The 23658-nt window shown below is 38.7% G+C and overlaps 1 protein-coding gene across 1 annotated transcript; it reads right to left on the reverse strand.

Moving 5' to 3' along the window:
- Nucleotides 1-1099: 1099 nt before the first annotated feature.
- On the reverse strand, nt 1100-11070 carry LOC114150883 (potassium voltage-gated channel subfamily A member 3). The gene is made up of 3 exons (XM_028027683.1): nt 4763-11070; nt 2920-2990; nt 1100-1968 (listed from the first exon to the last, which is right to left on the reverse strand). Exon 1 carries the CDS (start codon nt 7599-7601, stop codon nt 5997-5999), a length of 1605 nt encoding a protein of 534 aa, XP_027883484.1. The 5' UTR covers nt 7602-11070; the 3' UTR covers nt 1100-1968; nt 2920-2990; nt 4763-5996.
- Nucleotides 11071-23658: the final 12588 nt, after the last annotated feature.

Here is a 23658-nt window from a genome sequence, read left to right on the forward strand (position 1 = left end):
AGGAATCACTAGTAAAGTGGTAGGTTATTCATTGAAGCAGTAACTCATACCTGCTGTTATACAGCATGACAGTGCAACTGCTGTAAACCTTTGTGAGAATGTTAATATTTACCCCTTTGGCACAGACAGGATTGGAAGTTTTCCACTCTGCTTCGGCTCACTTCTGTTATCTTTACGGTCCAAACACGCTGCCAACGCAGCAGGGAATCACCACGTCTTTTCCAAGCCAAACATAAATCCCTGTAGCTTGTTCTGCTTTAGTTGTTTTTTTTTTTTTTAATGTCTGCCACAGTGTGGTGCATCTTTTATTTTCTGTATGTCTTTCTTTTCATTCCATTGATGTTTACTGACTTTGTGTTCTTTAAACAGACTGGACCATTTATGATGTAACAGGGAGCTTTCAATTGTTTTAACATATGTTATGTTTGATGTGTTTCCCTGTGATCCAGAGACGACTGCTCACTACAAAAAAGTGCAAAACTCTGCTTGGTAATGTGATTAAATAGTGAGGTTCCCTGTGTGTGAAAGATTCCATCCAGTAGTGTATTCTTTTAACAAAGAGATCTTCAATGACTACAAATATAACAAAGTACTGAAAAAGAGATTTCAATCGCAAGACTTTACAAAATACACTTTTTAAAAGCAAGAGGGGAAAACATGACTACACATTCTGTGTATGGTTGATGATAACACAAGGGAAAGCATAATCAAGCTCAACAGCTGTATTTGTAAACGCTGGTGAACAACTAACCTTCGACACATTTAAAGAAGTAATTAAAAACAAAACAGAAACATCGTACAACTGAACATACTCAGAGGAACTGATCAGATACTTTATGTGATGTCATCAGAGGCATGTGCATATAGAAGATTGTCTCAGGTAGGATAGATTTTAACTTGATCGTCTAATGATTTACATTGAAAATTACAAAACGAACTATCAAATCTTGTTTTATAGATGCCAAACTGTATTTAAAATGACTTTGACAAAACAAGAATAAAGCCTGAAATATTTTCACAGGCTCGAGTCAGTTCTAGTATCTGTAAATAAGTGGAAACAGGCTGCAGCTCCTGTGAAAGAAAGACAGTACACCTCATAATCTCTTTATATGGGTCATGTTGAAGACAGTGCACAACGCAGAATAAATCCAGGCACACACAGCCTTCAACTGTCAATATTCTGCTCTGTCCCAAATGGAAAAACAACAATAAAAAAAACCCCAAAGTGCACTGTGGGATAGAGCTGAGACATGTAAACAAGTGTGTGTTTGTGTGTATATGTCTAGAGTGTCTGTATTGACATGTGCCTAAATGCATTTGCGTTGTTCTTCATGAATATGTCAAAAGAATAGCAGCAACCAGCACACATGAGAATGTGTCTGTTTCACATATTTAGCAATACAGAGCACACACATATAACAAAGGCATATGGCTAACAGTCTTTGATTGGTATCACAGTTTCATATCAGTCTAATCACAGATGGACTCAGTTTTTTTTGCCACTTCTTTTTTTAAACTTGCTTTCAAATATTTCTTATTTTTTTATTGTCCATGATTATTATCACCTTTGGGGGAAAATAAATAAAAAACAAAGTTTAAAAAAAAAACAACAACAAAGTCCCCGTAAAGTGAAAGGTGCTTTGCAAAAATGCTGGCAGTTTGCTGTGCTTAACTATTGTATGCCATTTAGAAAATGTCCAGATGATTTTTTTTTTTTTTTTTTTTACATCTAAATTACCTTTGACCCTGCAAAAGCTCCATTCATAGAGTATCAAGTCCAAACTGTGTGCTACAAAATGTTCTGAGAACAGCTTTATGTGCCTGTTGATTATGCATTTTGAATTGAAAAGTGGGAGAATTACTAGTCACCAATTGGAGGGCACCCGTTGAAATTAAGAAGGCAGGGGAAGTAGATCAAATCCACCAGGCCTATCCAGTCCAACAGAACCAGAACGAAGTCTCTGCATCCTGAGGGGAAAAATAGATTCAGTCCAGGTTATTGGATGAGGTGAGAGGCAGATGGGAAACCCATAAAACATGAGGGGCAGTGGGTTCTGAGGAAAAGTACAGAGAATCTCTGACCTAAACTATACTGTTTTAAATTTTGCCTTAACCCTATAATCCCAGATGTATTATTTTTGACATGTCTGAGCCTTCTTACACAAAGTTCTCCCTTTCTTCTGAGACCTGTTGTGTAAAAGCCAGTCCTTTCTTATTCCCTCTGGTGGATGATCTGAGTACTACAGGAAGCAAGAGCCAGTTTTGCTTTAGGGGTAATATGGCTGGGCACACCTTGTATATAGTAATGATTTTACAGAGTACAGCAATCGTTTTTTAAATAATTAGAAAATGAAATGTAAAGCAACTAAATATTTAGTCAAGTGAACATTTAGTAGACTAAAAAAGCCAAGATTAACTTAAATATCCATAGATACTTTATTTTTTAAAAGAAAGTGAAAATGTGTTTATTAGTTGGACTAATTTACATTTAAAATGACATTTTATGAGTCACTCTCAGTTGTTATAAGAGGATTGATTTGCACTCTAATGAAAAATGTACAAAATACAGTCATATGTTTATTTAGACTTCTGTATTGCACTAAATATGTTCTTGATTATTCCAAACTGGCGTCCTGTCCAGGGTGTACCCAATCTCTCGCCCGGAACGTTAGCTGGAGATAGGCACCAGCACCTCTCCCGACCCCAGTAGGGTGTTAGAAAATGGATGGATGGATGGATTATTCCTTGATGTTTAAGCCAATGTGCAATTTATCAATGTAACACTGAAATGATTTCAATATTTTGATATGTAATTTAACAAAAGCTTTTTCTGAGAATTATTTTATGTGTCAGACTTTGTGGGGTCAGGGTAATTTAAAACACATAATGAATTATAATGGTTGTATTGTTGTTTTTTACCTTGAAGGGAGGCAACTGAAATGAGATCATCAGGGGATCCGGGACGTCTGAGCAGAAACAAATTCTTTCACCTGAGGGTTTGAGAAGAGAAAGAAAGAAAAGGTGTCAGAACTGCAGAGTATGTCACTCTGATAGTCTCATTAACAAAGGAATCATCTTTCTTCTTCAAGTTTGGTCTTGCCATGCCAAAGCCCACATTGGAAATGCTCAAAATTCAAATCAAGTTATGCAATTTTCATTTGATTTTTATTCATATATGTTCAATTATTTATACAACACATCAATGATAATAGACCTATTTTGATAAAACAAAAGAAAAACATACAAACACAGTAGTAACAGAGTTAATTAAGAATGTCATCTCAATTAATTACGTTAATAAAATATAAGCTAAAAAGAAGAGCATGTCTCATAAAATTATTTCTCTTTTTGTCTTAACGGACATTTTTAGTAATGGGAAACTGAAGTAAGTATCTAAGGACAAATAATCTGAATTCCCATAGTTTGTTTCCATTAATAGCTGCATTTTTACTGGTAGCTGTTCAGCTGAGGCACTGTTTTTTTTTTTCAAGAAACAAAGTAAAAGTATTTAATAGCATAAAATACATGTGAACTGCAGCAATAAAAAAGAGAAGTAAGTAAAATATAGAAAACAAAGGCAAACTCAAGTGACAGAATGAGAATTAGAAAATTAGAAAAAAAAGTAGAAGTCTGGGTTGTAAATCAATGGGAACCTTTCATAAAATCAGAAAGTCCTAAATATTTATATAGCACCACTTATTTCAATTTTCAAAGTAAGATATGCACACCCTGATTATATTTAAAATGCCACAGATTGCACTATTTTTCATTAAACTTTTTCACCCACTTCTATTGAACATGCTTAACATATATCAGCATATAACGTGGTATGACCATAACTTATATCTATACACAAATGTGTAGCTTTACGGCATGTTTAAAATGAGCTGAAATCAACTTAATGTTTTACTTCAAAGGGTAATTAAGCTGAATGCATAGACATTTGCGCACGAAAGCATTTACATAGCCTCCAGTGGATAAGCCATCACAGAATAAGATAATCCATAACACAGATGAAGAATGAACTGGGTTTTTTTTGTTGTTTGTTTTTTTGCACTTTTTGTGTTTTATCCCAATGTTGGTGAACCTCTGGAGAACACAGAGGTCATGAAAGCAGGTGTGAGCCACTTGGCCTGTTAGAAGCAAACAGTGGCCACCAGGGGGCACAGCTTAGACACGCTGATTTGGCATGCTGTTGCTGGTCCTACTGATTTTATATCCAAAGTCAAATGAAGGTGAAAGGCAACCTGGACACAAAGGAAGAACATTTTGCCCTTCGCACAAAGTACACAGAGATGCACACTGGCTGGAAGGCTAAACATGTGAAATATGTGCACCTGTAACTGATCAGATGCCAGATTATTAGAATTATACACTTATTAAAAATGAATAAGTAAAAAAATAACTGTGATGGACTGGCAACCTTTCTGCCTCTTGTAAAATGACTGCTGGAGACAGACATCAGACACCTGAGAAAGCTGCAAGTAAAAGCAGGTAAAGAGAATAGGTGGGTTTAAGGATGGATGAATGAAAAAATGTTTTTCACAAAAAAAGAGATCTACTGATAAATACCATGAAACAAATCTAAATGCCACAACAACCTGTTCTTTCATGTGTGGGGGAGCCCTGTGCACAATCATTGATGTTGACCTGCTTGTTTGAGTTTTTTATGTCAAACCTTTGTCTGACTACTAGACACGCAGATATAGAAATACTGTAAGACTTTTTCAATATAAACAAAGGGATCACAGACAGAGCTTACCATTTTTTGTCAGTGGAACAGCATCCTCCGATGGCCACCCGCAGTAGTGCACTCGGGACAGTCGTGCAACGTATTCCCAGTCCATTCATAATTCTTCACACGCTGCCTCTTCCTTTCAGTCTCCCACCACAACACCGTTTTGAGTCGTGGCTCGGGATTGTTGACCAGTTCAGAGTGGCTGAGGTCTTCACTGAATTTTTTAATTTTTTTTTTTGTACCGGCAGTCTTTAACAGTCGTTGAATCTGAATATGTTTTGGTCTGATTGATTAAGACACCGAAAAGACAAGCCACTCACACTTGAATCTCCAATATAGCTTTGAAACCATCTGGGAGGTTACTGTGGAAACAGTGATGCTATGGCAACGGTGACTTGGGGAGGGGGGAAGGGTTACCGAGGAAACACGCGTCACCATGGAGACTGCATCACAGCGGGCTATATTCGAGGTTACCACAAGAGAAACGCGCCCCATCTTTGATCGGAGAACGCGCCCTATTTTCTCTCCCTCCTCACGTGTGTATAGTATCTATAATGAGACCCTGACGGCCGTCTTGACTCTGGTGGTTTACGTGGAGCTGCTTACGCATTAAATAGCCTACCAAGACAATTTATATCTATGGATTATTTTTTTTAAGACAGTAGTATTTAGACTAGACTTTAACGCACAATAAAGGTATACCACAAAACGGTTTATATGACATAGATATATATTATGCTGGACTACGTCATTCTGACATGATCTCTGCTTGACCACACACAGAGGCTACACATATTTAAATGACTCCGAATATTAAACATATAGGCTATTACTGTCGAATCACGACTCTTGACGCATGATAACACCGTGTGAGCGTCCTTTCTCAGAAGTATCTACTTGTACTCGTTTTTCACAGTCATACAGCTTTTATCTCTACCTGTTGTAATGTGCTTAACATACTGGTCACTGCACGGCGCACAGCAGGTTCGTTACCGCTCATTCAGAGAACAACAGTAGATATGAAGGTGGAGGTCGTTCTCTTTTTGCAAGCAAGAATTACTTAAATATATCGATTTTTTTAAAAATTCAAATTGTTGGAATGGCGCACAAAGCATCTCTTTAAAACAGACGGGCTGTGCCCATTTTTATCCCCCCCTTTCGCTCTCATTTTATCTGCCGTTGCTTCCAAACGCTGCTGCATATAAGTTTTGACTCATCACGTCCTCCTGTGCCCAGGGGTCATTTACTGTAAAGCTGGCTACACGTCGGTGAAGATCTTTTTGTTTATGTTGACACAGTTCTGAGAGTTGTTCTGAGCGGTGGTCGTGGTGGTCGGGAAGTTTGGCTGCTGCTTGAACGCGCTGTTGATCCCGTGCTCCTCTATCACCATGTACTCGCTTTTACTGAGTGAGGAGGAAGACCGAGTCTTCCTCAGCTCCTCCGTGTCCGCCAGGGGTTGACAGCTCCCCACGTGCAGATACTGCGCCTGCTCCTCCCCGTCAGTCTCTCTGTGGTAGAAGTAGTTAAAGTTGGAAACGATGACGGGCACGGGCAACGCTATGGTCAACACACCCGCGATCGCGCACAGGGATCCCACAATCTTGCCCCCGATCGTCACGGGGTGCATATCCCCGTAACCCACGGTGGTCATGGTGACGACCGCCCACCAGAACGCGTCCGGGATGCTGTTGAACCCCGATTCCGGGTCGTCTGCCTCGGCGAAGTAGACAGCGCTGGAGAAGAGGATGACCCCGATAAACAAGAAGAAGATGAGCAGCCCCAGTTCGCGCATGCTGGCCTTTAGAGTCTGCCCTAAAATCTGGAGGCCCTTGGAGTGCCGCGAAAGCTTAAAGATGCGAAACACCCGAACAAGCCTGATTACGCGCAGAATGGCCAGAGACATGGCCTGCTGTCCGTTCCCCTGCCTCTCTGCCAGCTCCGTGCCCAGGGTGATGAAGTAGGGAATGATGGCAACGATGTCAATGATGTTCATAATGTTTTTGGAGAACGTGGCTTTACTCGGGCATGCAAAGAAGCGCACCAGCAGCTCGAATGAAAACCAGATGATGCATAGCGTCTCCACCACGAAGAAGGGGTCTGAGAAGGGGCTAATGAAATAGGGCAGCGTGCCATTTATCAGAGGCGCAATGGTGATCGGGTCCCTGTTCTCGTCCCTGAACTCCGGCAGCGTCTCTAAGCAGAAGATGACAATGGAGATGAGAATGACCAAGACAGACACTATCGCGATTCCCCGGGCGGGACCCGAGCTCTCTGGATACTCAAAGAGCAGCCACACCTGCCTTTGAAACTCATTATCAGGCAGCGGCCGCTCCTCCTCCTTAATAAAGCCCTCATCCTCTCTGAACTTCTCCATAGCCTCCTCGCCCAGCTCGTAGAAGCGGATCTCCTCAGAAAAAATGTCAATGGGCACGTTAACAGGTCTCCTGATGCGCCCGCCTGACTGATAATAATAAAGAATGGCATCGAAGCTGGGTCGGTTCCGATCAAAAAAGTATTCGTTCCTGAGGGGGTCGAAGTATCTCATTCTCTTCTTGGGGTCCCCCAGCAGCGTCTCTGGGAACTGTGACAGCGTCTTCAGCTGCGTCTCGAAGCGCAACCCAGAGATGTTGATGACCACCCGCTCGCAGCACTCATGGTCCGGCTCGTATCGGTCCAGAGAGTGGTGCCCCGGCAAAGCCGCCGACTCCTCCAGCATGTTGTCACACGCCACGACCGTCATCACGTCGGTCTCTGTCTCGGTGTAGCCGTGGTTCACCAGGTTGTCGCCTCTGGTTTTGGTTGCGCTCGGCGGGGGTGATTGCAGGAGACTGAGGTGGTCGTCCATGCGCGGCTGAAGTCGCATGCAGGGGCGGACGCCTCGCCCCCTCCGCGGACCCCGGTCAACCACAGCCGCCGCCACAGCCTCGGTTCTTCCACGTCTCTTTCTCTCTCTCGCTACTCATGCGCCTCACTTTCGCTCTTCTACTGTTGCCGTTCCCGCCCACGGGAGAGAGATCTGGATTTATCAACCAGCGATCCACCCGCCTTTGGCGCGCCGCTGATTGCTTTATTTTTCCAATAGTCCGCCAATAGCAGGGCGCACCGATACAGAAGACACAACAGACGGACGTCATTCAGTACTTTAGCTTGGGCGTGCCAGCCTCCCTCTGCCCCCATCCCCACATCGTGCTCACACACGCACGCACACACATCAGCTTACACTCTCATTTTAAACAAGGTCATTCCTCACAGACAGGACAGTTTCAATTAGGCAACTTATAAATATATCAAAGCCCAATTTATTCTTGAAGTAAAAAAAAAGTCTGTTCTCAATTTCCACCACCTTAGGTTACTTCTTAAATTCAAAAGCAGCAAAACTGCACATAAAAGTATTTGCAAGGTGTTAAATGTGTCTTGTTGTATATCACTTTGTGGCCTTAAATGTCTATACAAAGGAAAAGGCATTGTTATGTTTTACAGACAATACATAAAACTGTAACTTTTAACTGTATTTTAACTTCTTATTCTGCTTACAGCATAGGATAAGTGGTATGAATGTAAACTGATTCACTACACAGCATATTTGCAGTTTAGCTCAAAATTGTTGATACCTCTGGCTGATTAAGATGTAAGAGTTTAAAATTGAACCAAGAGGTTCAAGAAATGACCCTAGTTTCTAGAGATAATCGACAAGTGGCTGGGCCACTCCAAAACATTAACATCCCTTCCACTCAGAATCAAAATGTTGGTCAAATTAAAAGATTTTTAAAACTCTCAGGGTGTCATTATTATGCTATAGGCTTAGGCTACTGGAAGATAAACTGATCACTTTTTCTAATTTCCTTCATCCATCACTCTCCAATTTGCACAACTTGACATTTGTTCAGCTGTGAACTTTGTTTTATCTCTCTTATTTTTCTCTCTGTAGAAGCTACACCTGGTCTGGCATTCTCTTTGGCTGTTTTTCTTTCCTAGAGGGGGGCATCTCACTCTTCAGCAATAAAACCCAAGTGATTTTCTGCTGTCGCAATGAGCTCATCCAGGTTGAGTGAATGCTACAAGTCAATGACTTGAGGCAATCTGTTGGGCTTTATAAGATAGAAACTTTTTAAAACTACTTTGAATATTTAATTGAGGTTGTGTTACTCTTTGATAATAGGATCAATTGGAATGTATGCGTGATTGAATTGAATATTTTTTAAAGTGCCTCGAGACAACACTTCTTGTGGATTGGTGCTTTATCAGTAAATTGAACTGAAATGAATTCAGACTGTTTGACTAATCACTGTAGTTTGGTTTATATTTGCAAACTTAGTTTGCCAGGTTTTAATTTGCTTTATTTAATTCAGACAATATTTATTGTGATTTTCTGGGGGTTTTGTATAAACATTACTGTTCAGGACAGTGGCTTGCTGTTTGATTCCCAATTTAACGATTTGTTTTTCATCCACCAGCTGTGTTGTTAGACCCTCCAAAAGGAACCCCTCATTGTTTAACAGTCTTTATTTTTTGTGGACACATGAAGCCATGTGCAGTCTGTTCGGTTGTGTTAAAAGATATCAGCTTTACTATCTGCATGACGCAGGAAAATTTCAAGAAATGGCACAGACTTTTTCATTCCCCCAAAAGAACTGAACACCCACAAGTGATTGATTCTCTCTCAATCACTTGTTGATACTTCTGGCTGATTAAAAGGTATCAAAACGCATCGTATGCATGTTTGACAATGCATACAGTGTCAAACATGTATGCATTTGTTTCTGTGTCATGTGCGCTGAGGGAAAATTAAATAAAAGCATGACAGCTGACAGCTAACTGAGCTGAATCTGTTCAGTACAGAAAATACCAAACAGATGAGGCATCATTAAGTACTTTGCCAGTTGTTATCTTGGCTCTTCTGATGTCTTTTACAGATGGAGCTGACCTTGCAGATGTGTCCAGCATTTTTATTTGTATTTTTTTTTACCTTCACTTTCTTAGGTTCATTGCATGCTAGCACACAGGCATGCACCCTGACAAGAAGTGGAAGGAAGAAAGCACAAAAGAGAGGAAAGGGGGAAAAAAAGATAACCAATTGTGAGAGATGATTGTGCTTGTGGCCTAACAACATCTGCTTCCTCAAGATTAAATTAAAGTGAGTAATAAATGACTGAACTAATCTATAAAGTCTCTCATTAGTGTAGGCAATCTGTGCCAACACCCAGACACACATATTCAGCCATACTTATAATTTACGGTATAAATGTTCAAACCGCTGTTCATCCATATGTGTAGGAGCATTGATTTACGTGTTACAAAGTAAATATATAGAGGAAAAGATGTCATATCATTAAAAAAAACATAATTGTGCAAAGGTGATGTAGGCTATGCATTTCCATTTTTGGTTTTCAAGATTCTACACAGATCAGAAGCTTTGATACAAAGATCCTGGGCAGGAAACTCATTGAAATTTATGCTTTTGATAATGAAATTATTTTTGATGGTCTAATATTCAAGCAAAGGGGAAAAAACTGTATGGAGTTTTAAATATAAAGGTTATGAGCACATGTTTGTTTTTATGTGAATGGTTTCACACAAACCATTCCGATCAATGGTTGACAGGCTGGCCCTGTGTGACCGGGAGTTACAAGCTGCTGATGTAAACAGATTTTAGTTACTGTGAATTTTTTTATGTGAATGGTTTCACATAAAAACATTGTTCAGCATTGTTGTCCTGTTGGAACATGTAATAATGTCCAGGTTCCAATCATCAAACTTGAACTCTCGCTGAGAAGAAAGGAAATTGGTAAGGCTCCTCAGAAGGAGGCATCAAAAGTCAAACTTCTCAACTTCGAAGTGAAAAGTACAAATCAACAGAAGAGGCATCTGAACCAAAGCTGATACGTTTAACATCGGCAGTCCTCCACTTGGACAAGGCAAATGTTTTGTGAGGACAAGTTTCAAGACAAGTTGGAGAAGGCAGATATTTGGTATTTAGTCAGAACAATAAGTGTGTTTGAAGGAATCACTGAGACGCTTTCAGACTGAGCCTCTAAACCCACACCTACTGCATATTGCTTGCGAGAACCATAATCTCAGCGTCTTTCATGAAGGCTCTTTTATCAATGAAATACTTTGAATTATTTTTTTTATTTACATACGCTGTTATCTTTGTGTTATATCCAGGGATCTTCAGTTGTTTTTGTGGAAGAATACAGCAGTCTTTTAACACAGAGAGGGCGCCATATGAGGACACATTTGCCAGCCTTGGAATCCCAAGACTGATGACCGAGTTTATGTCCTGAACTGTTTGTTTTGATGTGCTGGCTCTCTCTTATACCCCCCCCCCCCCCCCCCCCCCCCCCCCCCCCCCCCACCCCCACACACACACACATCATTTCAGCTTTAAGGTAACTCCCCTGTGCCTGCTGAACAGGTCTGCTGCGCAACAACCTGATTTTGGATCATAAGAACAAAACTGGTTATTACACTGTTATTTTTATTTTCTCAGTTTTAGCTCTATTTACTTGACTTAATCTTCCTTTAAAACGTTAGCTTAGTAAATATTATAAAGCTTTACAATCTGTTACACCTGGGCTTTCATGACAATGACATTAATTAACCATTTACTGTAGAACTTAATTATCGTCTGAGGAATTGATTAAATGTAATTGCAAATGTGTAAACCTTTCGGATGTTTTGTTTTTTTCCATCTTTACTTTCACTGTAAATGTGCAGAAAAGAACAATATCTTATTCCTGCTTCAACTTTTTAGAAATTGAAACTTTGTGTCTTTTAAAGATCAGTACAACTTTTATTCATCCTTCACAGTAAGAGTGATTTTAATGGATGCATTTAGCTGTGGCACATTCAGTTTAGACCCTGTTTTCTTATTGAGGCCACATTGAAGCTGTCTTGCACAAAAAAGGGCCAGTCAGTCTACAGGGACAAAGCTCTGGGACAGCCAAAGGGCCTTCATATGGTTTCCTCCCTCCATGTTAAATATAGGTCCACTCTAGCTCCCTTATTAACCTACGAAATGAGGCTACCTTTCACAGAGCACTTGAACGCATCCAAAGTGGAGTGTAGCAGACTGAGAGTCAGTGAAACAGAGCCGAGAAGCAAACAAAATCGGGCCATTTGAAGAAGGAAATGCTTTGATGGCTGAGCTTGTGAACATCTGGTGACACTTGAGGAACCATACTGGTTAGGATCATTTTTTTTATGGATGCGCAGTAGCATGCACTTGAAAGACTTCTGGGGAAAGGATGACAAACAGGTGTTCTATAGAAATTGTATACTCAGTTTAAGTTTCCACCGGTAAACAATTTCAATTCATTAGAATTTGACCACAAATACAGTAATTAATCTTTTTCTTCTTCCCATATTTTAGTAATACTGCTACTGATATCTGGAAACCATGGAAAGTCTTGTGTGCCATGGATGGTCAGGGATTGTCTTGTGATCTCTGATGGTGAAGTGTCTTTGGTGCTGCTCTTGTTTTCACCAACAAGCAGGAGGAAGGGCTATCTTGGTTCCACACCAATGAGGAAGGCTTTAACATTGGCTCCCATCTTTGACAAAATGCTAAGACGACAAAAAAAAATTATTAACAATATATAGCACAGCTACTGTACATTTAAATAGCAAACTAAGCCAATGACAAAGTGCTTCTACAAAGAAATAGGATCATTAGAATAACCTCATACCTGCACATATCCGACAACATGGTCCACGGTTTGACATGAGCTGTTTTGACATTTTTCTTGTGGCCTTTGGATGTGGGAAGAAGCACATGAACCAACAGAAGAATGCTGGTTTTTCCCAGCCTGGAGGGAAAACAAGAAAAATAGCAGAAACTATTATAATAAAAACATATTTTAAAGAGAAGTGTGAGCAAAACTAATCAGACCCACCTGTGTGTGTCACCATCATATTCATTCAAAATACTCTTAGAAACAGGCACAGTCTGAAACTCCTTCAGCCGCTGCTTTCTTGCTACTCAGCTTGTGCAACTTTCTCTCCAGGCCCACATCCTGTTCTTTACCACATGTCCATAAACAGCAAGTGCACATAAGCGCTGCCAAAGAATATTTGCAAGTGAAGAGTTGGCTTGTGGAGATAGAGCATTTGCACGTGTGAGTAAATTTATTAAAACATTCAAATTAGCATAACTAGTGACACAGGATGGCTGGCGTGCAGCTGCACATGACGGAGGATCATGGGAGGTAGAAAGGAGCAGTAGCACCAAATGAAAGAGGACAGGGCCATCTGTAGAACAAAGCCTGACTGGCCAGGAGCCATGTCAGGGCCTACTGTAACCCCAGCAACTGAGAGAAAAATGTGGGAGAAAGGGTAAGTATGGCGGAGGAACATTGTAAAATTTCAGCTGGTCAAGACACTGTGTACTTGATGGAACTTATTGGACTTTTTTCCATGGTGTTTAGAGAAAAGGATATAAATAAATCTCAAGCACTTGCATAAAGCATTCGTGTGCACTTCTGTACGTGGTTGGACAAATACCGGATAAACATATTGACACAACTGCATCCAAGGTTAGCCTTTATCAAGCGCTGCTTTTTGTTTCAATTCCTGGAGACACACTGTGCCACTATCTGACATGTGGTTGTCAAACTGAATTAGGCACAGCAAGGGATTCTGGAGAGTTCTAGCTTGTGTTTCATGTCGTAAATGTGAAGATGCCAAGCAGCAGGTTGTATGACGGTATACATAAAACAGTAAAGTCTTAGAGAGTCATGGGATTATTATGCTGCAGGAGTAAAACCAGGGTATTCCCTGTTTTCCAGTCATAAATTATGTTTAGATAAAAACACAAGAATAGACAGCGAAAAGAAAAAAATGACTTGGGAAGAAAAGTTCACAGAGATTGATTATTAAAAATGATACACCTCATCTTGAAACACTGGAGACAATGCAGAGTTTGTATGGTTACATAATGCCACACCCTGCTGAGGATTCAAAGCAGGAAGATGTTCATGTTTCCAATAAGTAGGTATATTGTTAACTTGATAACTTAAAACAATGGACATTTATAAAACAAAATAACTTTATAAATCAATGAGGTCCAGTCTCTCTGCTTCTTAAGAGTGTTTCATTAAATTAGAGACAACGCTTAATTGTGGATTGTGAAACCACTTTATGAGTAAATCCACACTGGACCAGGAGGCATGAACAGCTTCACTAAAGAGCAGCTAAGCATTTAAACCTGGTTCAAAGTTATGCTACATGACCTTTACATGATTATATCACAACATTTAACATGGGGAAAAGTGAAAACCTGAAACTGTGAAGCCACACAGTACACAGTAAAATCTGCTTGGACTCTGAGTTTTGTACATCCAGATATTGTGACAAGAGAGCATAGCTGCAAAAAGTTGAGAGAGATGGCCTCCCCCGCTGGCCACCCATCCACCTAGTTTGAGAGGCAATAAGTCATTATGAGTCTGACACACACGCACACACACACACCCCTCCACACACGCACACACACACACACACACAGATAATTACTTTGTGCCTGGAGCTCCTTGGTGGACTACCCAACCTCAGCTTACATCCTCTCTAAAGTGGCACATCCCTCATGAAGTGGGTCAGCATGTCTTTGCTTCCTTTTTATTTTGCTGTCTCACATCCAGTTCATCTAACGTTCTGCCATATTTTTCTTATAACAATAAGAAAATGATTAGCCAAAGTGAAATGTTGTTTCGTAAGCGGGTGCTCAGAGAACCTAATGCAACACAAAATTTCCGAATTAATTAATTTCCTTGAAATCAAGGTCGCACAAGCAAAATCAGACTCGTACAAGTCAAGCACCCTTCTCATTGAAACATCTGTCTCTATGTTTCAATGTTTACTCCCGTCTCTCCCTATTGACTACTTCTTGCTTGAATGAATCATTGCTAAAGGTTTCGTTTTGTTAAATGCGCAATATGAGGGGTTGTTGCCAAGTTAAAGGGGCCGTATTATGTAAAATCAACTTTTTGGATGTTTACATCAGGTTATAAGGTTATTCCCTCTTCAAACACATACCTGGAGTGTTGTGTTGATTCTTTCATGCATATTTGAGAAATTCCTTAATCTCCCATGGCAACCATTCAGCTGTGCAAAAAGCTCAGGGGGACTGAACACCGCCTCCGAGATGCAGAGCACCGCCTGACCCTGACCCCACAGCTGCCTCAGTCAGCAACCCCAGACTAGCCAGCAGCAATTAGCAAACACCTGGTGGAACTGCACATCTGTTGAGCTTATTGCAGGAGCTACTGTTCTGTACTATGACAATAAAAATGTTGTTAAAAGGTTAACAGAGGAACGATGTTAAGTCAAATTTCAAAATGTTTAATTGATTTTGACTGATTAAGTGTGTTGTTGGGGATTTATGTGTGTGTATATGGGTGGGGCTTTCCCTTTAAGAGGTGTGGCCCAGCTGCATGTCATGTGACTTTGGCCAGGAAGCCAAGCTGCGTTAGATTCATGTCACCCATGTGTTTAATCAATCCAGTTTAATCTGTATCTATCTTTGCCCGGACGAAGCATTGTGGGTAGGTTATGTTTAATATATTATTATATATCATTATTTCTTACATCATTTTTTGGTTGTTGCGGTGGATGTTAAATATTTTTTGAATATGTTGTAAGTCTTGTATCCCCTTTTGTGCTTTTCATATGGCGAAGGCAGTATATTAAGACTTATTGAATTGACTGTGTATTTCTGTATTTTTGCCTTGAGATGACTTTTGCTGTGAAATGAATTTGTACAATAAACTGAATTGTACTGAAGTGAGGTTATCATATAGAAGAAACAGTGTGGCATCTAGATTTGCATATTTCCTATAAAAGCTAAGGAGTACAGATTGAAACTCTTCCAAATGTCACTTGACACTAAATTTAAAAAAATTAATATGGATATATTTTCATTAATCCTTCCTTGCATTATCTTAGCATTGCTACCTTGTTTCTGTTTGTATTTTCTTCTGCCCACAGGTCATTATTTATTCATTTTCACACTTACTCAGAGTTAGTTAATTACTCTCCCAGTGTAAATATACCTCCAGGTTGTTCTTTATCAGATTCACATTGATCCTCGTCTCCTTGTTTGTGCAGTCTCTTCCAGTTCATGCTCAGGAAGGTTTTGTTTACCCTACCATTGCCGTTTTGTTACTTTTGCTTAATGAGGTTTGCTTAAACCACTTCCCTGCTTCCCGGTTCACTGATTAGGCATTTCTTCTCCCTTTCAACAATAGCCTGTGATGCATTTTAAGGGACAATGCTACACGTTTTGTGCAGATGTCCTAATTTTATGTAGAATATTACCGCTTGATCACATTTATTCATTTATTAATGTAGCAGAAAAATGATTTTTGGAAGTTGTAAAAATGACATGAATGATGTTTGCAGTGGAGTCAAATGCAAAGAAATATTGTTTTAATGAACACAAACCAGGAAGCAGATAACTTGTAAAGAGGCTGACAAAAAACTAAAGGACCTGATAAGTGACTTGCTGAAATAATCAGACTAAAGAACGATAAACTTAAGCCCAAAATCCATAACAGCATAAAGTAAAACTCATATGTCCAGTCTATTTCTCCTTTATTTAAAGGGTTCCTTATATTTCAGTCACATGACCAACAATTGTCATGTATCTGAAACTGTACTGTCTTTAAATAAAAACCATAGTGTTCTGCAGTCACTATTCACATTCGTCTTCCAAATGTTTAAACTGCAAACTGATCACGGTTACATTATTTTACCTCCAGTTATTTCTGTGACACTACAATAGGAAACATTTAGATGAATAAATAATTATTGACCTTAATGTGGAATCAGATTTCTCACAATAAGTTAAGAGGAAAGCTTATGTGTGTTAGTATTAGAGAGACAATTTCGCTGATCTGTTAATGTGCTAATAAGACATTTGGTCGCATGCCATATTTTTATACAAACACACATAGTGACTGTGTGTGCATGATGTTTCTTTAGCAGCCGTTTTCTCCAGCCTCTCAATCATCCAACTCATTTTCCTTAATTCCCAATCACTGTCATCTCTCAAAGGTGTCGCCTTGATAAATAATTCAGCACTGGCATTTAGGAGTCTGCCCTTATGAACAGAGGGGACACACATTTAAAAGCCAATATCACACGTCTGGCCTCAATGTACTTTTCTGCCTGAGCAGAAACGATATAACTGTGAGGTTTCTGCGTGTGTCTAGATGAAAACATGTTCAACAAAAGCAGAAAGCAAAAAGGCTTTGTGAACTACAAATGAGCTCAAAAAGCCACCACAAATGAAGGAGTTACCCTTTCAGCTGCAGCTGAATGAATAAAAGAGTGAGACATAATGCAAGCTTTCAGGCAGCAGTAAATATAACTAAGGAATTATTGTAATAACCTAATAAAAAAAACAAAGATGCTGCTATGGAACATAATGAAAGAAACAACATGGTTGTTGTAAATGCAACACTGCACGATAACTAAAAGACAGCACAAGCATACGACTGAGAACAAAGTAAACAAAGGAGTATTTATATTGAAGGAGGATCAGCAAACAAAGGTAAGTCATGAGAACAAAACAAATCCAAAACGAACAAAAGAAGAAAAATTAGAACTTAAAACTAAAGGTATGAACAGAAAGTGTCATAAGACCTGGCACGGCACAACAAATACGCTGGATGTCAATGGATCTTAAAGCAAATTAGTTTACCAATAGTGCATGGTACATTCATGTTTGTTTAACTGTAAATAGCCAGTTGCGTAAAAGATTACTTCTTTTCCTTTGGCACATTTCCCAGATCTTCATTACCAGATAAAAGTATTACATCTTTTTTCTACTACTTAATTTGAGTTGTTTTCCCTTCATTTTCCTCTTCTTTTCTTCTCTTCTTACCATGTTATTAACATCAAAGATAACTTACAGAGCCATTTTAGCAGAAATTCTACCATGTACCAATATTTAATTTTATTTCATATATGTTAAAGTGACTGCTGGAAAAAGGCACCACAATGGATAAAGCATGTTGCATAATGTATGGATGGATATGATAAAGTATCATATTGCCACTATGAAAGAATGACAGAAATGAATCATCTCAAATCTTTAAAGTCAGGGTATTGTCAACAATCACATAAGAGTCACAAACTCAGAGTTTAACCTATCAAACTCACTTCTCACACTTGTACTGCAACATATTCACTATCGTGCTATAAATCCACTGTTTTTGCACAATTTTATCTGACAACTTGTTTTCCTCAGTATAATAAGCCTTATTTTTATATCATGTCACCTGGCATTTTAATTCCCTCTTCCACCAAGCACATTGTGTGACTTTGATTCTGTTCCTGGTAATTAGATGCACAAGCTGTCTGTTGCCAGTTGTTGTGGAGTTCAACATGATGAAAGAAGTAACCCAATTTTCCACCACTTCAGATAGAAAAACCTTGAGATCTTATTATCCCCTGTGAACACAGACACAGAAACATCTAAAAGAAATCTAAAACCACACAAAAAACCCCATTCAGTCCCCTTAAACCACTTAACATTTGTATCTCATTATAACCAAATATCTATAATGGGTTTGACTGGGATTTTAGAAACCAACACAAAGCAGGGAAAACGTCTTCGCTGGAAGAAACACTATATAAACACATTTAATATTAATCTACCTTTCTCTCTGTATGACATGGTTTTATTTGGATCATATCCCTTTAGCTCCTGTAAATAAAACCCAGTCCACCCAAATGCATTCAGAAGTCACCACAAAGAGTCCACCTGTGTGTTATTTAAACACAGCTGTTCCGCCATGCCTCAGAGATTTATCAAAAAACAATAGTGAGCTAATGGCATCGTTGACATGAAAAGAATCATTGGGATTGAATTGAATTTTGACCAAGGAACACACCAGAAAGGTCAGGCAAACGTTCACCTTCCAGCAAAAACCCAAAACGCACAGCTAAAATTAAATGGTTCAGATCAAAGAATATGCATGTGTTCAAATGGTCTAATTAATGTCCAGGCCTAAATGCAATTGCAATCCATGGCCAGATTAAAATTGTTGATGTTCACAAATGTTCTCCTTCCTATCTGACCGAGGTCAAGCAGTTTTGCAAAGAACAAATGCTTTGGTATTTTTAAAAGTGCAAAGCTGGAAGAGGCACACACCAGACGATTAAGATGTAATTGAAGTAAAAGTGGCTGTACAGTCTATTTTCTCAGGAGGGGCTGAAAATAAATGTGCACCACATGTTCCCAAATTTGATTTGTGAAATGAAATGAAATCTCTGCATCATTTTCCTTCTTGCTTTATTGTGTCCTACTTAGTTTGTCACTTAAGTCCCAATAAAAATAATTTATTTTGGAGTCTTAATGTTCAGAAAACGTATAAAAATTTCAAGACTATAAATCCCAATTGCCAGGCAATGTATTAGTAATCAAATGACTAATCCCTCCTGGAATATGGAAACTGTGAACCCATGCCAATGACGATGACTCAAACACACTCTTTAAGATTACTTAGTGTTTTCAAAGAAGGTACATCTGTGCCTTTCTATCACCTCTGTTATAACAGACTTCAGAGCTTTTGGAAGTCAATGCTGTTTAGCTTTGAAGGAGAGAAGTTGTTCAGAGTACAAATGTACTGTCAGCACAACAGTGTTTTGTTCCAACTTCACCTTTACAAGAGGGCAAAGGGCTAATAGCACTGAGACTGTGAAGGACCTGAGCAACTGAAGGAATCAGGGCAAATAAAAACTGTCCCAGAAATAACCAGACACACAAATACCAGATACACTGCGAGGAGCTACCCTCAATTTTCACAAACCCACTTTGACAGTTGACTTCCTCAGACATCCAGCCGATGTGAGACAGTGTGAATTGAATTTATATAAAAAAGGACAAACACACAGGCGAACACACATGTTAAAATGCACACGCCTACACACATCCAATAATCACAATCAGACAGACACTGTTAAATCGCAATAACATCGCAGCCACGCATCGTTTTGGCCACTTATCTACTTCTCTATCATCATTTCCAACTTTTTGTGTCTTTAAATTTATGCCCAAAACACCTGATTTCAAAAGGATTATAAATATTTAGCATTTGTGCATGAGAATCTATTACTGCTACTTTGTGCCTTGATAATTGTTGGATGTTTTGGGGCTTGAGGGGTGGGGAGGCAGAGGGTGTTGGGGTCATTCAAAGGGAAGATCAGTGTTTGAAAGACTGAAAAAGAAAATCATGTTGACAAAAAGGTGAGACAGAGAGGGTGTGAGGCTGCAGGAGCTGTGTTTGTTCTTGAGGAAGTAATTTCAGACGCATGTGGCAGAACGCAGGCCTAAGAGTTGTTGATGTCTAACCTCATTTCCAGAAGCACACCATGGCTGAGAGGCTTCAACTAAGAACATATGGGTTACATGGTGAGAAAAGTACATGGGGGGAAAAAGGTCAAACAGGTAATAAGCTAAGTTCATATGAATTTTGCATGAAGAACCATGGACACCATCCTTCAGCTCTTGTTGTTTGAGTGTTATTTTGGTAAAGCTTACAAAAGTAATTAAATACAAACGGAACCAGTAAAGTAAAAATACTTTTCGGTTGGATATTTTTGTAGAAAAAAATACAACGTAAATAAAACACAGTTGGAGTTAAGTATGGATATCTATTAAATGATTTCATAAAATACATTAAATAGGACGTGCAGGAGGTGCTGGGAGGTGGGGCTAACTGGCAGGACTGGGCTGACCACAAACTTTGAGTGGAAGCTGTGGGTGATGCAACCATATCACAATTTGGATTTGGAAATTATCTTAATTCAGCACATAAAGGCCACATATTTTTATAAAAACCTTACACAAAACGATAAATGAAGATCTTTTATATCAAGTTGTGGCCAGTCCTGCTCATTTATGTCAGAAAAAAAACATTGAGGAAGTATTTGATTTAAAAAATCTACATAAAGAAAAAAAAATACAAGGAAAAATATAAATGCACATCCTCAAAAGAACAGTTGCCTTATACCTATTGTGATTTAACCAGTGGACAGAGTAGATGCAATTTTTATTAAGTAGTAACTTTATAATATAATATAATATAATATAATATAATAAACAGATGGCCAAAAAATTAAAACCAGTTTTTAATTAAATAAAATTTCTTTATTTCCACGTCACAGGCATTCCTTACTTTGTGTTGTTGGTTGTAATAATAGAAAATGCAATAAGAATTCAAGCACAATTTTGAATAGCACTTTAGCAGAATAATCCAAAAAGTACATTACTTAGCCTCTGGAAACATAACAAACATGTCTTACTGCAAAGGCACAGCTGCAAATGGATCATGTGCAGAAAGTTGAAGTTTTATAAATCTGAGTAATAAGTTCTTACACATATTTTAATTGTAGTTCTTCTTTAGCCAAAACTGCTCTGCACTACAGGTTGAGAAGCAAATTGCACAGACTCTAAAGGAGTACAACTAGCGAGATTAAATGCAATTTTACTTTCACTAATTCAAAGACATTAAAGAGGCATGAAGTACATAAATCTAGAGCAAACTTAAACAAACTTCAACTTTACATGAAAGAGAAACAAGTCTAATTTGTAACAAAGAAGCAGAACTGACTGTAGGGACCAAAAGAACGCCATGCAGGCGCTGACTTACTGAAGGGAGATAATGGCTAAGGGAATAAAAGTGGTAATTGGAAGCAAAGGACCAGATGTGTAGGAAGAGTGGAAGACAGGAATGAGCGCCCACAGGGGGAATTTCTCAAATTAACGCAGAACAAAACAAGAAAATAAAGTGTCGCAGGACACAAAATGAAATGCTCAACTAATACCAAAGGAAGGATGGGATGTTGAACTAAAAATGCTGGGATGGAGGAGAAAGGCGATGTGAGTTTGTAAAAGGGAAGGTCTTTCCAATGAACCAATAACTCCCCTCTGCCCTTCATTAGCTCTCCTTATAGTAACAATACCCAGTAGAGGTATTTTAATAATGTAAGAGATGGTAAAATAAAGCTGCCAATCAAAGAGCTTCATTCCCCAGTGCCCCGAGTGAATTATTCACCACAGGCAGTGATTAGTAACAGGCAGACGGACGAGGAGAAAGACATTGACAAAGGTGTGGGGAGAGTGACAAAGGATGCAGATTTGACTTGCAGGAGAGTGGAAAGGATGGCATTCACATGTTACGTAACTCAGAAGTATAAAGAAATGTTTATTTCACATAGTGAAATAGAAAAAATAAGGCAGTATTCTCATGGAACAATATTACTTGGACTGAATTGTTATTTAAGTCAAAAACCTCAATCTCTTTTGAAAAAAAGTAAAATAATTTTACTTTTATTCCTGACAAAGTTATTAAACTTTTTGGGAAAAAATTAACTTTAGTGCCAAATCTTTTTTATGCTTTTTTTTTTTTAATACAAAAATTATTCTGTAGGTGATATATTTTATCACCATATTTTACATTTTAAAAATATGCAAATTAAATTTTCTTTTAATTAAGGAATACATTCAAGAGGATCGAGTTAATATTCATGGAAGGATTTGTTTTCCTTCACTTCTTATCCTTTATATGAGAAATGCTGGGAACACATTTCTTCCTGGCAAACTTTTCATAATTATGATGCAATTAGTGACTTAAACACATTGAGCTCATGTGTAATTTCAGTCTTTATTTGATCACTTCAACATAAGGCAGCATAAGACGTGGAAAGAAGCTTCTAATTAGAAGCCTTTGGCTGAAAAGGAAGTGTGCCACGTTCGGTAATCACTTACACATGTACACACATAGAAAGCTCCTTAAAATTTTTTGCTTCTTTTCAGGTGTTTACCATCCAACCAGGCGGGAAATGAAAATGAAAATGGCGAAACCCTGCACTTCACATCTCTGAGGGAAATACAATCACCAGTTAATATTTTTCTTCTTTAATGGAGTTTATGGTTTTTCAAGGACTGATGAAGCTGTTAGATAAAAAGTTGGTTACTTGTTTGCATGTGTGTCTGCACTTGTAAAAAACACAAACAAAAAAAAAACATCCTCTCAGGCACAGTTTATATGTGTTAAAGAATAAGTTTACATTAAGGCTTAAGGTAGGGATCTTGGTTTGGGATGGCTGACTGTCCAAAAAATGAACATAAGTCAATGCACAGCCATGTGTCTGTCTCTTTCTCTCTCTCTCTCTCTGTCTCTCTCTCTCTTTCCAAGCATCTCTGTGTGTGTCTAGCATGTGTGCATATGTGTGCAAGTGTTTGTTGACGGTGGTAAAATGTTCCTGAGTTCTGTTTATGTCATGATTACACATGGTGGAATAACGCTTCTGGCAAACAGATGGAGTCGCGCTGTGTTAGAGCTACATAATGCAATTTCTATTTGCTTTTATTCACGATGAAAAACAAATGTATTGAAAATGTTCTGACTTTGAAGCACTACTTATTTAAATAAGAAACAAGAGCTTTAAATTGTAAAGTTCTGTATTTTTTGTTTTGTTTGTTTTTGTTTTAACCTAACCGAGCTCAAAATGTCTTCATCACGTTCTAACTGATATATCTGGTAAGTTCCTTTGCCTTTATAATGCCTCTAAGGCCTGAGGCTGATTCCACTAGCCGAATTACCTTCTCAGTTTGCCATTTAGTTCTGCACAGGTCTGTTAGTGACCCACCCTTTTAAAACTAATATCATGGAGCAGAAAAAAACATCTTAAACCATCAGGACATTTGTCTTTGAGAACCAGGATTGGACTTTAGTTACTTAAATTGTTCATATCTTGGAATACCTGTCAAATTTATTTAGACCCAACACCATTTAGGGTCTGAAAGACCAAGTCCAAGATTTTTAAGCAAGTCCTTTTACAAACAGAAAATTGGTGCAGTGATTGAAAGGTTGGTGTGATATGATCTATCAAAACAACATCTATTTATGTACTGG

The sequence above is a fragment of the Xiphophorus couchianus genome, chromosome 1 (assembly GCF_001444195.1).
Source record: "Xiphophorus couchianus chromosome 1, X_couchianus-1.0, whole genome shotgun sequence".
NCBI classification, from domain to species: domain Eukaryota; kingdom Metazoa; phylum Chordata; class Actinopteri; order Cyprinodontiformes; family Poeciliidae; genus Xiphophorus; species Xiphophorus couchianus.